General features: G+C 41.5%; 1 protein-coding gene across 1 annotated transcript; it reads right to left on the bottom strand.

Annotated features, from left to right (window-relative positions):
• Window positions 1–954: 954 nt before the first annotated feature.
• LOC141126856 (UV radiation resistance-associated gene protein-like) lies at window positions 955–14,926 on the bottom strand. The gene is made up of 2 exons (XM_073612867.1): window positions 14,812–14,926; window positions 955–10,367 (listed from the first exon to the last, which is right to left on the bottom strand). Exons 1-2 carry the CDS (start codon window positions 14,862–14,864, stop codon window positions 9,677–9,679), a joined length of 744 nt encoding a protein of 247 aa, XP_073468968.1. The 5' UTR covers window positions 14,865–14,926; the 3' UTR covers window positions 955–9,676.
• Window positions 14,927–16,406: the final 1,480 nt, after the last annotated feature.

The following is a 16,406-nucleotide window of genomic DNA, read 5'->3' as shown; positions in this document are numbered from 1 at the left end:
AGGTCATTCGGTACTGCTTCCTCTCCAGCAAGCAGAACAGTGAGCAGCAAAGCAATAACATCACCAAATCTCAGAAGTAGGATTGGTCAACCAGGACTCCTCCAGAGGTTGCTAGGGGTTGCTTGAGCAATTAGCGAATCCTACCTCTCAAATAAGTTCCCACTGACACCATTGACCTTTTTAGGCATCTGTAAGAGGACAATTCTCCTAAAGACCACAAGTATAAGGAGCATTCTTCCTGCTGGCCATTAAACCAACACATCATGAGTTGTAGCTATAGTAACTTTTTGCGTCGTTCTGCCTGTGTACAGAACGATCAGCGGGTGTTGGCAGACATCGCGTCTGCGGGACCCGCTGTGTAGAATCACAGCAGGAGCGAGCCTCTGGCTCGGCGCACACGCGTGCCCCGATACCCGGGAAAGCAGGATCACATATATACACACACACACGATCCTGCACAGCACGGCCACCCTGGAGCAGTAAATGTGCTATAGCAGTGGTCATCAACCTTGTCCTCAGGGCCCACTAACAGGCCAGGTTTTATGTATTACCTTGGGGAGATGCAGACTAGAATACTGCAATCACTGAGCAGCAAATGATATCACCTGTGATGTATTTCAGTTATCTTGCAAACCTGGCCTGTTAGTGGGCCCTGAGGACAGGGTTGATGACCACTGTGCTATAGGACGGCTGGCAACTGGTTAATATTTCTAGAGGTTTCAGATAAAAACCTCAAAACTTTTGATATTATGTTCACTTTAACCTTTCACAATCAAAAAAAAAAAAAAAAAGACTGCTGGAAATCTATTCTTTTTGGCAAATTGACTAATTTCTACATTCCAACCAAGGCATTCATATAAAAAAAAAAAAAAAAAAAAATAATAGTATTTGAAAAGTGAAATTCTCATAAATACAAGCATGTATTTTACCTTTGTTATTTCATATACACCAGAATTTACAGCTGGAATTGCAATTTTTTATTTTAACCAAAACAAACTGTACAAAGTCCTGTAAACATATAGGGAACTGGAAGTCTGTATACATAATCTTTACTGTATATTCATAGGAAAATAAACCCTACTTACAGAGTATACTGTCCTTCCACATAAATAAATTTTGCCATATACATACTAATACCGTGCATCAAAATGCTGAAATGAAAACAAAAAAACAGGTAATTCAAAGTACATAATTTCAAATAATGACCTTCAGATTGAGGAATCTCACTCTTCCTGAAATTAGAAAGTTCATTAAAAAAATGGTACATTTTAATGGAAAAAAAAAACAAAACAAATTTTTTCATTCTGGTACTACATGGCATATGGATTGCTAGCTACATGCTAAATATGAGACAGAAATATCTGCAACCATGCAGATTGTAGTCTATAGACCTTAGTATTGAGGAACAGATTTTGAAAACAACAGATTATAAAAGTTAAAAAAAAAAAAAAAAGTAATCATTGAATTAAGGTGTATCTAAACCCAAAACTATAATATATGGCAGACCTTCGATGTGGTGGCTGCATTCGTTATCTTTATTTTCCACTATTTGATGTGATGGTCCTGCCAGTAACACACAAACTTACGAAAACTGGAGACCACAAAATCTGGTGCAGCTGTACGTAGTAGCCAATCAGTTTCTTAAAGCGGAGTTCCACCCAAAAATGGAATTTCAGCTCTTTTTAGAGGGTTCCAGCTGCCACTTCCTCCTGGGGGCACCGCGGCACCGGAAGGAAGATCACCTCTCCCCCCTCCCTCTCGGCAATCATCTTGGACACGTCACAGGTTCCAGATGATTGCCCGGCCAGTCACAGCGTGGCTCGCGCATGCGCAGTGCTTGCCTGGCTGTGAAACCACAGCCGGGAGCCCACAGTGACAATGCCGGTGTCGCAGAGAGGAGGGGGAGACGAGCGGGCCTTCGTTCCCCCACATCGCTGGACAAGTAAGTGTCAGACTATTAAAAGTCAGAAGCTGCAGTATATGTAGCTGCTGACTTATTTTTTTGTTTTTTTATTGGAACTCCACTTTAAGGCTCATACACACTATAAGAAAATTAGGTGAACATTTTCGTATAGTGTGTACACAACTTTCGACTACCGATTCCAAATTTCCGCACAAAAATTCCCAAAAAGGGGCAAACTCCAAATTTTTCTTGTACGGGAACAGAACGAACAAACAATTTTAATCTAATGTGTATCGTTTTCGTACAAGAAAAATCAGAAAAGAAAGGCTGCGCATGATCAGAAACCATAAACAACAAAAAAAAAAAAAGCCTCTGTCGTACGAGAATTTTCGTTTATCGGTTCTGATTTGCTGTGAAACGAGGAAAATCGATAGTTTGCCCAATTTTCTTAGTGTTTACCCCACTTTGCTTTGGCTTGTTCATTTAAGCTTTGACAAAACACCTGGAACCCAATTGATTTCTATGCAGGGCTGCACCAGATAAAGCACTCTCCGGTTTTAGTTATTCAACCCCTTTCTGTCCTAGGGAGACAATAATAACTTCCTATACTTTATGAAACACTGTTGTGGCCCCTAAGACAGGACAACAGAACAGTCCCCTCTACTCTACAAAAGGAAGGAAAGGGGATTCTGTAGTCCTAACACTTTCTGATAACATTGAGTGAGAAGATTGCAAAGTACACAGGACAGCACTGGATTTCTGACAGGATGAACTGGCATTTTTGCACTTATCAGATATAAAAAAAACTGGTTTTAATAATATTTCACAGATGAAAAGGCAGAAATTAGGAGAAATTCATTATGAGGATTTACATATACTTTAAGCATCCAGAAACTTTCAACTAAAACTAAGCTGACCCTTTTGGCAAATTTGGGATTGCAGGGAAGTTGAGCAGCATTTTGTTCTAGAAGGCCTCACAGGTTTTACATCTGGTGACTAATTACTGGCCAGAGAAAGAGTATTGAGATAAACATATAAAAGTTGAGCAAAGTGTTTTCTTTTTCTTAACAGCACACCGAAATGAAACACAATGTGCAGCATTCATGCTGCATCCACTGCTGCTCTTCCTGGCAAAGCCCTTCATCGTAAAAGTGTTGGTATGTCTGGAAGAACGTAATCTTAACATGGTCATCAAGTGACGATTGCACCCCAAGAAAAACACCCAAATGCTGTAAAAATTATCCGCAGAAGACAATGGAATGTTTGCAAGAACAGAATACCTGATTTTTAAATATTTAGGCCTGCATTGTGCTGCATCCAATCAGATCCTGTCTGGCTGAATAAGATTGATTTATGGTGACAGAACAAGCTCTCCTGATAAGACCTAGCAGAAGATCTTTGAAAAGTAGAAGGTAAAAATATTGATTTTTTTTTTTACATGGAGCCTGGAAAGCATCGCACCAGTGAAAAGCAGATCGTGAGGGCCATGCATGACTCCTGCAGGCCTCTGTTTATTTGTCTGCTTGTACCTAGTACGGGCAGGCAGATGAACATTGACAGGAAAAGACAATGAATTACCAGAGCGCTCAACAGCGCCATGGAAGTTCATTGAAACTACAAGCCACAAAGGCTGTCGCAACTTGTAGTTTCCCGTTGAGAGGACTGTGACGTGGTCAGGTGGAGCCCCGCACAGCCACGTTATTTTAGAACAGTGAGGACAGCAGCGCCTGAAGAGGATGCTTGCCTGCTCTCACTGGGGAGGGGAGAGGCCGCAGCTGCTGGAACAGGTTACATGTTCCAAAAGGTGAACTTATCCTTTTAAGTGGAACTCTACTCGCCTTGAATCCAGCAATGCTACATCCTGGAAACCCCCCCCCCCCCTCGCGCCGGCTTCTGGGTCTTGATAGGCGGCTGCTGTCATTGGCCAGGCTGAGATGACCTCACTCCCGGGCATTCGCATGAGTTCTGTCAGCTTCGGCATTGTCGAATTTGTACAGTGAGCTGTGTGTGTACATCTCATTGTACAGGGGCGCAGAGACAGGCAGGTAGCTTGAATGCAGAAAAAGACAAAGCAGGTCTCTTTTGCATTAAAAATCCTGCCTGCTCACCCATTTTTATTTCCTAGCATAAAATTCCACTTTAAAATTTGACACAGGCTGGAAAAAAAAAAAAATCAGGTGGCTTCTTTTGTCCCTCATGAGATCTTTGATACCTGCCAAAAAAGTAAGCAATTATTCATTATACGTACCAAATAAAATTCTTGCATTCCTCTTCACAATGCAAACATTCTGTTTGTAGCTCACAAGAGACTGTTACAGGCTGATAGGATCGTCCAGCAAATTCAAGGTTTTCAGTGGCCAAAAAATATATTACAATGTTAAACGTAAAGAAAAAAAAAAAAAAAAAAAAAAAAAAAATGTGCTTACAGAAAGATCTGAGGACAACAGAGCACCTGCAGACACTGCTGAGGAAATGGCGGCTGGGCTGGTTTGAAAACCTTCCTCCAATAAAATCTGATGCTGGAAATTTTTCAGGCTCATTCCTGCTCCCAGGATCTCACCATAAACATAATCACCTGGCCAACCTGGCACTTTAAAGCAGTATTAAACGCAAAAAAACAAAAAAACTTTACATAATCCTTAACCACTTCCATACTGCAGGCCATCACATGACGTCCTGGGCTTTCAGTGGTGATATCTGAATGATGCCTGCAGCTGCAGGCATCAGCCAGATATAAATTTTTTTCAGCCGGCGATCTCCTACACCATAAGAACGATCATAGCGGCAGTTCAGCCACTTGATCGTTCTTACCGGCGACGGGAGAGGACCTCCCCCCTCCCATCAGTCTCCGGGCTCTCCCGTGCGATCGGGGACACGGAGAAGGAATCCACCGGAAGGAAGTCAGAGAAAACTGAGGGACAGATGGTCCCCGGCAATCTCTATGACTTGGAGGCCCGGGCGCGATGTTAGGACGTTGCGTCCTGGCCGCCGGAAGTAAACAAACAAAGCCGAGATCCCAGATAGAAAGCATCAGATAGTTTTTTTTTTTGATCTGATGCTTTCCAGCCTGAAGGAGAGAAGTGGGGTCTTATAGACCCCACATCTCTCCACACAGAGGACCGATCACGCACTACAAGGATGTTTACATTCCTTGTAATAGGAATAAAAGTGAAAAAAAATTTTTTTTTAAGGGAAAGCGTAAAAATAAAAAAATTTAAACAAAACAAAAAAAAAAATTTAAAGCGCCCTCGTCCCCGCATGAAGAAAACGCATACGCAAGTCGCGCCGGCATATGTAAAGGATGTTCAAACCACACATATGGCGGTATCACCACGAACGTTAGAGCGAGAGCAATAATTCTAGCCCAAGACCTCCCCCCGTAACGCTAAACATGTAACTTGTCAAAAATTTTAAAGTGACGCCTATGGAGATTTTTAAGTCCTGAAGTTTGGCGCCATACCACGAGTGTGTGCAATTATAAAGCGTGACATGGGAGGCATCTATTTACTCGGCGTAACATCTGTCACATGATACAAATCAATTGAGCTGTTTTGTTTTTTTTTTTATTCATGAAATTTTTTTTTTCCCCAAAAAATCGTGTTTGAAAAATGACTGCGCAAATACCATGTGACATAAAAAGTTAAAATAAAAACAGAAACCGCGCTATAAAGTATTATGAACAATCATGAAAGTGTATAGTCCCATATGCAATGTTGCAATGACTGCCATTTTATTCCCTAGGGTGTCTGCTAAAAAATATACATAAAAATGTTTGGGGGTTCTGAGTAGTTTTCTAGCAAAAAAAATGATTACATGTAGAAAAGGAGTGCTGGAATGCGCGCCGTACGAAAGTGGTTAAACATGGTGGCAGAATAAGCTTAACATTTTTTTTTCCTTTATTTTCATCTGGTGATCCAGGCAGTAACACTTCCTGACCCATGGTGTCTCCACTCTGGATGGAGGAGAAACAGACAGCCTTGGACAACAGCATTGTCAGTCTGGGGGAGTGAGTAGTATTAGATACAGGGGTTGGACAAAAATATGGAAAGACTACATGATTGTGGCACGTGTGAAAATGACGGCATGTTTCATGTTGAAAGCAGAAGTGATGTAAACATTATTTTGCTTCTGCTGTGTGATGAGACACCTAACAGGAGGGAAGCCTCACTTTTGTCATTCACTGCGTGCGCTGCTAGTAATACAGAGTCATGTTTGAGCTTACCGAGTTTCAAAGAGGGAATATTGTTGGTGCCCACTTAGCTGGCGCCTCTGTGACTGAAGTTGCCAATTTGTGGTATCGCAAGGTACAGCATCAAAGGTTATGAAGGCATATACATTTTCCTTGGAAAACGTCAACTGATAAGGATTAGCGTGGTCGACATGGTCAACTGACCGAAAGAGACAAAAAGGACATTGCGCAGGATTGTGACTCAGGTTTTTGGAATGAAGAATGGTATCAGATTTCATTATCCACCATCCAAGACTTATATTTGTCAATTCCCTGGAGAATTCAGGCTGCCTTGGATGTCAAAGGTGATCCAACACTGTATTAGGTAACCATTTTGTTCTTTTACCATATTTGTTTCCATAATTTTGTCCAACAGGTATACCAGCAGATTTAGATGGACTTGACCATTTAAAGCCAAATTCCTTTTTGGATTTAATATCACTTTAAGCGGGGACCAAATACCTCTTCAAGCAGTTGGATCAAGCCTGCACATACATCCATTCTTTGACATTTAACAAAAGTAATGAGTACTGTTTGCAACGTTTATTATCTTACGCATCTTATCACATTTGTCTCCATAGAAAAAAATAGAATTACAATTTAAATATATTAAAGTGAACATGTAAGCCAAAACAGTTTTCTTAGGTTTTGTATGAAGTAAAAAAAAAAAAATGGTTAAAAACCTAGTTTATTTGTTGTTGTCTGTGTCCTGTTGGGAAGATTTCCCTAAACATCCTGTCTTAGAGATGCAACTTGAAGTGAAAGGAAATCTCAACAAGGAGGGGGGAATTCCCCTCCTGGTTATCACCAGAACAGGTGTCCGTATTGGAAGATTTATCCTCTTCTTTTGTTCCGGGTGACAACTGTACATGCCCTCAGCACAAATACAGAGGTTGAATCTACCCATCAGGGACCCAAAATCCAGTAAAAACCCAAGTTTTTTCCTAATCCTTCCCTACTTCATCCAAAACGTGCAACAACAAAAAAAGTTTGGTCTTTTCACTTTAGTAATGTGGACATGGTCAGGCATGTGATTGATTGCATATGGACCGATGACCCAAGTTGATTTCTACTAATTTTCTGCCCAAATGTTGATTCTCCGGAGGTACAGGCATGACCTGAGCCCATATGGATTCCTTGGGGTGGTCCTCTGAGCATTGCATCCTTATGATATGGAGGCTAGAAGGGGCACAGGAAAGAGAAACCTCACAGAGCTAGATTAAAGTTAAGGGGGACCAACAGCTATTGCTCACGTTTTTCCACTTAGCTCAACTGATCTTTCTTTCCAAGGAGAAGTTTGTCTCCTGGTTTTACGGACGAGACCTTACGTCAACAGCCAACTTGAAATGGGGATGAGTTACCAAAACAGGAAGTTTTGCTCACAGTAACTAAAGCAGGTTTTGCTCATTTTAATCAAGAGAACAAAAAATGGAAACCACTGAACCATCTAATCGTAACTGCAATAAAAAACATGTTTTGTCTTTGCTTCAGGTGTCATTCATCCGCCCCATCGCTTATTCATAAATATGCACTAGCTGTGAGATTTAACAAAGTTAGGGCTATCTGGCGTTAGTGGAAAGGAAAAGATTTCTATACATCTTTCATGTACAAAATGCACCTTTCAGCTGTTGGTATTTGTCAAATGTCTATTTCTCATAAAATGAGAAACAACCAGTAAAATTTGGTCTGGCTGCCTAGCCAACCGGTTGTTTGCATTATCAGAAAAAGCAGGGTGAAGAATAACTCAGCTGCTTGGCCTACCTCAGTCCAGCACAGCTCCAATCTGTGAGGTTAATTCCCATCAATGATATCTGAGGTTAAAGTTATGGTGAGCTGTCTGCTAACCTTGGAACTGCTTTCTCCAAAATTGCTACCTGATGTAAGTGCAAAAATGACAGCTGGAAAGTGAAGTGAATCTGTTTTTTTTTGTTTTTATACAGGTAACAACCGACAATTACTCCAGGTTGTATAATGACCATTAAAGCGAACCAATGCATCCAAGGTCCTGGTATGAGGAGTAGTGTAGCAGGTGAAATTGGAATTACAGCACCTTGTAATTAGAGCAGGTGTGAGGGATCATTTTATAATTAACCTGTATTCACATAAAAACATTATAATCTGTCACCATACTTGTACAGTAGACACCTGGTGGTGATGCATGGATAGTCACATACTTTAAACCATACAAGAAGTTCAAAACATGGGTATTGTTAACCAAACTTCAACTGGCCTGGCAAATAGGCTATTTACTTTGCAAGGTGAATGAAGTTGAAACTCTGCTGACCTTCTTGATACATGTGCCAGCAAAAATACAGTTTCGTTTTACTTTCCTTGCAAAGAATTGGGTATACCTTGCAAAGGTTCATTTTCACCATATTCACTGAGCTAAGAGAAAATTCCCTTGCAAAGTGAACAGGCCAAATTTCCTTTGATAAATCAGCCTCCATCCAATCATGTGCAAGCAAAAATAGTTTTCTTCTATTTTTCTTGCACATAGTTGGGTATACCTTGCAAAGTGAATTTTTACCATATTCACTGAGCTAAGGGAAATTCCATTGCAAAGCTAACAAGCTATTGTTCCCTGGTGAATCAGCCCCCATAAGTTCATGAGTACCAATCTGAGCCTCCCAAATGCTCAGAAAGACCTACCATCGTACTTATGTAGTAGTGATGTGTGAGTGATCCCTTGACCACTGGGGCTAGTTTAAACTTGCAATGGGAGCACCCTGGCTTTTGTCAATCTAAAAAGGAGATTTAAATTGTATGTCAGGGAAAAAAAAAAGAAAAAAAAAAAATCAGTACAACTCTGATACATGCACTTTTCCACTGTGTTTTCTTTCTTTGCCTATTTTGTTCTGACACCCTAAGCAGAGTTGTCAGGTCTTCCTGCTGGAATACAGAGCTCTTCCTATCCCCAACTTCTCTCTGTCCCACTCTACTGGCAGAGATGTATTTCTTTCCTAGAAAAACAATGCTCCTTCTTTAATACGCAAGAGCCTTCCTCCTGCACATTGTGTATAGAAAGTGTTCTTGGGAAATGTAGGTTATCGGGGCATTCCTTTGTCAACAGCAACTGAGCTCCCAGAAATTGCCGGAGAATTTTACAAGCTCGGTGACATCACAGGAAGTAAAACAATCTGTTTCTTGCTACAACAACAAAGTAAAAGAAAAAAATAATCCTAAACATGATCTAGAAGGAAAGAAGGAGGTTGGGAGGGTACATTTGAGTAATGTCTTGATAAATCCTTTAATGGAGGTATGTGAAATTCCATGCAGGCCCCTGCTGCACATGTATTGAAAGGGGTGAGAATGTTTAGACTGAACTCAGGTTCACATGATGCTATAAAAAAAAAAAAAAAAAAAAAAAAAAATTACACATATTACAACACATATGAAGAAATGAAACTGCAACAATGAACCCTAAATCGATATTAACTGAAGAACTTCCTTATGAGCAGAAGTTGTTCGCGGTCTTCGATATAATTGATATGATGTGCAAAATATCAACCTTCTGTTGGTAGAACGAGCCACCAAAGTTGGGTTTGCTATTTGTCAGAACTTTTTCTCGGTCTACGGAAACTAGACATGCTTTCATTAAGTGCGTAAATTCTACGTGAGAACTCTTCAAACTCCCCCAACACTTGCTCATCGCACTCTACAGCCACAGCATGGTCTACTGGAATGCTATCAAATTCCTCCAGTTGATCTGCTGAGGTGAAATCTGACGCTTCAGTACCAAGAATCTCCTCAGCCTGTTCCACTGCACAGTGGAAATCGGCACTCTGTGATGTATGGATGTTACAGGGGGGGCCTTCACTCACAAACTCCATACTTTCATTCTGTAACAAAGTCCCGTTGGTGCAAGAAGAGTCAGAGAACTGCTCGTCATGACTGTGATCGTGGCTCTCAGTTGTTGCTCTACTGTCTCCGTTGAGGCTTTCACAGAAATCTTGGTGACTGCTTCCTTTCGACAGATCAATGCTCACATCCAGGGAGGAGGAGGCGAAATGTCCTTTCTCTGCCGGAACCAAAATCGCAATGGGCTCAGCCACCGCCGCCTTGTAACTTGGAGGAGGGGTTCGGTACTGAGATTTCTCATTCTCAGAGCTTGCTCGTTTCCGCGGTCCTTTTTCTGGTGTCGGGGTTCGGCTTGAAAAGTCAACATCTTGGTTTCCAAAGGTGGAGCTGACCTGCCTCTTTGGTACGGGAATTGCAGTTGAAATATGATGACGATCACTGAAAGAGAAGAAAGGACAAATAAAAAAGGGATACAACACACACACAAGGAATGTTATTGATGTGCTTGAGTATATCTTAAAAAATACCATAATGCAGTCAGGCTACATAAACAGTAAAGAATGGGTCAGTGATATTTTTTTTTTTTTTTTAAATAACTATCATGCATGGTTACCTGTGCTGGCAACATGCTAGAGATCCAAAACACTGGTCAACACAGTGCAGCATGAATCTCCCAGTGGTCCAACATGCCTCCTTCACAAAGCTCACAACAATGCTGCTTATCACAGTTTTCAGCTGAATTTGTGGTTATAGCTGACCAAACGTCGCAATCTGTAACAACACTTGCATTTTTTTCTGTATAACACCTCTTGGGCTAAAGCTATGTGGTAGAGACTCGGGCAAATGTTTATACTAGGCTGTAAGGCCTAGCCATTTCCTTGCACATTGGCACTTAAGAGAATTGGGGGAATGGAAAAAAATAAAACAAACATTCATACTCAACTATCTGATCATCTTATCAGCCACCCGCGATCTCTAAGACCAAGAACTGAGTGAACAAAGACCACTAATGCACTAATGTGTACCACAGGAGAAGTAGGGCCAAAAGAGCATTGGCGGTCTTCAACTTGAATTATTTTCTCTCCACTGTTTTGCGAACATTCACTTTATGTGTTGCCTTTCAGTCCACTGCACAAAGGGTATAGGTTTTCGAGTGTACCCTGATGTTCCATCTTCCCGCCTTGGGGGACTTTTTTCTGGAGAGCACTCAACCCAGTACTTAAAGGTTGGCTTTGGAGGACCATGGGGAGAGGGATCCATATGACTAACTAGGTGGCTAGAGTGCTCTGCCCCTCTCTGGAGCCTTGCACCCCATCAATCAGGAAACAGACCCAGTGTCTTCAGGAATATTACAATTTGATATACCCAGTGCACCTTTGTGTGTGTGCACTTTTTTGTTGCACTTTGGAGTTTCCGTGTTCAGTTTGTGCACACCCACAGACGTGTGATAGTGATAGAGATATAGAGATATAGAGATATATATTTTCAACATGTCAACCATTTTTCTAGGTAAATATATTTTTAAAGCTGCTATTGACTTGAAATTTACACCACATGTCGGTAGGGATGAGCCCGATTTTCGAGTCGAACCTAAGTTCGACTCGAACATCAGGTGTTCGCGGCAAATAGCAATTTGGGGTGTTCGCAGCAAATTTGAAAGCCGCAGAACACCCTTTAAAAGTCTATGGGAGAAATCAAAAGTGCTCATTTTAAAGGCTTATATGCATGGTATTGTCATAAAAAGTATTTGGGGACCTGGGTCCTGCCCCAGGGGACATGTATCAATGCAAAAAAAAGTTCTAAAAAACAGCCATTATTTCGGGAGCAGTGATTTTAATAATGCTTACAGTGAAATAATAAAAGTGAAATGTTCCTTTAAATATCGTACCTGGGGGGTTTCTATAGTATGCCTGTAAAGTAGCGCATTTTTCCCGTGTTTAGAACAGTCCCTGCACAAAATGACATTTCTAAAGGAAAAAAGTCATTTAAAGCTACTAGCAGCTATAATGAATTGTTGGGTCCTGGCAATACAGATAAAAGTAATTGAAAAAAATGGCATGGGATGCCCCCCAGTCTATTACCAGGCCCTTGGGTTGGGTATGAATATTAAGGGGAACCCTGTACCAAAATTAAAAAAAAAAAAAAAAAAAATTGGGTGGGGGTCCCCCCAAATTCCATACCAGGCCCTTCAGGTCTGGTATGGATATTAAGGGGAACCCTGCGTCAATTTTTTTTAAAAAAAAGGGCATAGGGCTCCCCCTCAAAATCCATACCAAACCATTCAGGTCTGGCATGAATTTTAAGGGGTACCCCCTCCAATATTAAAAAAAAAATGGCATGGGGTCCCCCCAAAAATCCATACCAGACCCTTATCAGAGCATGCAACCTGGCAGGCCGCAGGAAAAGAGGGCGGGATGAGAGAGCACCCCCCCCCTGAATCGTACCAGGCCACATGCCCTCAACCCCCCAAAAGCACCTTGTCCCCATGTTGATGGGGGCAAGGGCCTCATCCCCACAACCCTTGCCCGGTGGTTGTGGGTTTCTGTGGGCGAGGGGCTTATCGGAATCTGGAAGCCCCCCGTTTGAAATGGTAACAGGTACATTGTACCCGTACCATTTCCCAAAAAAAAAAAAAAAAGTGTCAAGTGCCCCGACAATTCATTATAACCGCTAGTAGTCTTAAATGACATTTTCCTTTAGAAATGTCATTTTGTGCAGGGACTGTTCTAAACAAGGGAGGGGGGGGGGGGGGTGTTTGGCTCATCCCTACATGTCGGTAACAACCCATGCAATCCATACAAAGAAACCAAATTAGTTCAGAAATTACGTTACAATACTTATTTTACCCACTGTATATACATACACACAATATTTTTCAGTTTGCTGATTTGAGATTGACAAGCAATCAATGAGATATAATGGTGATTTGCATCAACTGCAAGGAGATCATATTGAAATTGCTTAGACCGAGCAGAAAAGTGCAGTTGCCTACCCCCCACCTCTTTTTGGATTTAATTGCTCAATAAACTACAACAAAGCTGTTCATGTATTGCCCAATTTCAACTTCACAACGGACTGAATTCTGATAGTCAATCAAACTCAAGGGTAGTAGACTGCTTAGCTTCTGATGATTACATTGAATTGCATTTCAGTGAATGGAAAATAGAAATTAGACTAAAAATAGCCGTGTGTATGGTCATTTTCACAGATCACGAGTCCAGACTTCAATTGCTGCATGCTTGTTCTGGATCTGTGACTTGAAAGCCAGGGAAAACTGGGTGCAGATGAGCTGCCCCAACTAAGCATCTAGCTTTCAACAAACATTCTACGCAGTGGACTACATTGCAGCTGGTCAAGTACAGTCAATCTTGATTGTCTGGAGGATAGCCAAACCCACAACTAAACAATGTGGCATGAGAGCACATTCCTGCCAAAACCTCTGCTTCGTTTTACATTATCTCAATCTTTCCTTTTTTGGCAAAGCCATGACATCATCACAGCACAAACTATTAATGGCCATGTTTAAGTTGGGCTGCAGCCATCAGAAAACTCTTAAGTGTTGCCTTCCATGCCGAATCATGTCAATTCTGCAATGAGAATGACAGTCACTTCTCACCTTTAGTTTGGCAGCCTTTAACATTAAAAACAAAAAATAAAACACAACAGACTATTAAGTGCTTGCTGAAGAGTGACAGTGTAGTCAAGCCTGACAACACGCCTCAGTGTTGACAAAAAGATGGCTTATGGACTTGTCCCACATGGATGTCTGTAGAGTCTGCTTGGCCTTAGTCATCAGCAAAGCTTTCAATGACCAGTTCCATTATTAGAATTATGTCACGATAATAGAAAATGTTTACACCATCACAAAACAATGTGTCTGGGGATGCGTGCTGAATCCCACTACACACGCACTCTGCTACAGAAATCTGAAGATGTAGCAATATACATATTCTTAGGAAAACCATAGGGATTCCAAGAATTAAATACAAGCACATTGCATGCTTTTTAACTCTTCAAAGTATCTGCTCCTTCCACATCCTATATTATTATTATTATTATTATTACACGATTTATATAGCGCCAACAGTTTACGCAGCACTTTACAATGTAGAGGGGGGACAGCACAATTACAGTACAGTTCAATACAGAAGGGACAGGAGGGTATATATAACATTATATAACATTAATGGCTGGTGGGAGAATAATGGCTATACAGTAAAACCTTGGTTTAAGAGTAACTTGGTTTGAGAGCGTTTTGCAAGACAAGCAAAATGTTTTAATACATTTTGACTTCATATACAAGCGATGTCTTGATATACAAGTAGCATCACATCACAACTGGGTATAAAAGAGAAGATAGGCACCTCTAAGTGTAGCAGTATGGTTACATTTAACCACATGCCGACCAGCCGCCGCAGCTGTACTCCGGCAGAATGGCACGGCTGGGCGAAACGGCGTTATGCAACGTCGCTTCGCCCTGTGGCCACTAGGAGATGCTTTAGAGGGGATATGATTTCAATGTACAAATACCGTACTGGTGACCCCACAACAGGGATAAAACTTTTTCGCGGAAGGGAGTTTAACAAGACACGCGGCCACTCGTTAAAATTAGACGAAAAGAGGTTTAACCTTAAACTGCGTAGAGGGTTCTTTACTGTAAGAGCGGCAAGGACGTGGAATTCCCTTCCACAGGCTGTGGTCTCAGCGGGGGGTATCAATAGTTTCAAAAAACTATTAGATAAGCACCTGAACGACCACAACATACAGGGATATACAATGTAATACTGACATATAATCACACACATAGGTTGGACTTGTGTCTTTTTTCAACCTCACCTACTATGTAACTATGTAAAGAGACAAGCCTTGGAACAATACTCACCATCTGACCAATAAACCATGCTCTAAGAAAGATTTGAGGTTTGGAAGAGTCATTCGTAAGTCCGGGGTCCCAAGTGAATGCTGATATCTTAACTGCAAAAGAGAAAGATGTAAATATAAATAACATACATCTAGGCACTGAAATCTTTGCTTCTTATAAATGTTTGTGGAGGTGGAACATTTCTTGGATCGTTATCAAACAGTAAGTTCCTGTTCACACTGGTGTAACTTCAAAAGTTGCACAATTTCAAGTGCGATTTTACACACTCTGGCACTTAAGTCACATCAAAATAGCGCAGGAACCTTTTTAAAGCAGCTGCAAATTTAAGTTGCAAAGACTGGAATGGGTGTCATTAAAATAAACTGGCTGTGACTGTGTGTGTCACAAGCCACATGAGAAGTCACCAGTGTGGACAGATATTTAATTGTTTTGTATTGTCTTCATATCGAACAACGTTTGTGGTGAAATTCAGCGAGGATACTGCGGCTTTGTGAGTGTAGTGGCAGGTCAGAAAGCTTTAACCATTTAAAAAAAAAAAAAATCCTATATAGTGCTACTTGCACACCTAAAAGTCCAGGCATTTGGTCACAAAACCTCTGCTGAAGTAGAAGATTACCAGTCATTATCCAGTCAGAACATTTGCTTTTTCCTTTTGGCAGAGATCATAAAAGCATTTTGGTCATGTGATATTAACGTAGGAAGCCTTAATCAACATTTTCTCCTTTAAAAGTTAAGCATTTCTCACTTTTTATTATTCTTTAGTGATCATATGACATTAACACTAAGTGCCGGTTCACACAGGGGCGACTTGTCAGGCGACCTAGTCGCCTGACAAGTCGCCTCCCATTCTGTACAATGGAACCGTTTTAATAGGAGCGACGCAAGTTCCTCCGACTTAGAAAAAGGTTCCTGTACTTCTTTTGGGGCGACTTGCATAGACTTCTATACAGAAGTGGTTTTGCAAGTCGCCGTGGATGTCGTGTGCAGGTCGCCTCGGTGAGGCGACCTGCAAGTCGTGCCGCCCCTAGTGTGAACCCAGCCTAAGGCTGGGTTCACACTTATGCAAATTGGATGTGGGTTTCCCCGCATCCAACTTCAAATGACAGGAGTGTGAACGGCTCTCAATGGAGCCGGTTCACACAGCTCCAGGGCAGCCGCGGTCTGCATTTGGAAAGGGTCCTGTGTGTCTTTGGCTCCAAATCAGGTGCAAATTCAGGCTGAAGTTTGGACCCGATTTGCACCTGAATCAGTGAACAGGGACACACCAGAACCCATGCTATAAGCTGTGGCAGGAGGAGATGAACACTGCTCCAGGGTCTCTTCATAGGCAAAAAAATGAATCGATCTCGGTTGGAGGTCACAGGTGCTGGCTTAATGCTGATGCAATAGGTATGAATAGGTTCTGGACAGCCGCACTCAAATAATAGCCGAGGTTTATTGAAGGATACACATCAAAATACAAAAGATCACAGCAGACAAAAACGAGCTGACGTTTCGCACTGGCGTCAGTGCTTACTCATAGCTATGAGTAAGCACTGACGCCAGTGCGAAACATCAGCTCGTTTTTGTCTGCTGTGATCTTTTGTATTTTGATG

The sequence above is a fragment of the Aquarana catesbeiana genome, linkage group LG02, assembly GCF_042186555.1.
Source record: "Aquarana catesbeiana isolate 2022-GZ linkage group LG02, ASM4218655v1, whole genome shotgun sequence".
Lineage (NCBI taxonomy): Eukaryota > Metazoa > Chordata > Amphibia > Anura > Ranidae > Aquarana > Aquarana catesbeiana.
The sequence above is the reverse complement of the archived record's forward strand: the minus strand, read 5'-3'. Positions and strand labels throughout refer to the sequence as shown.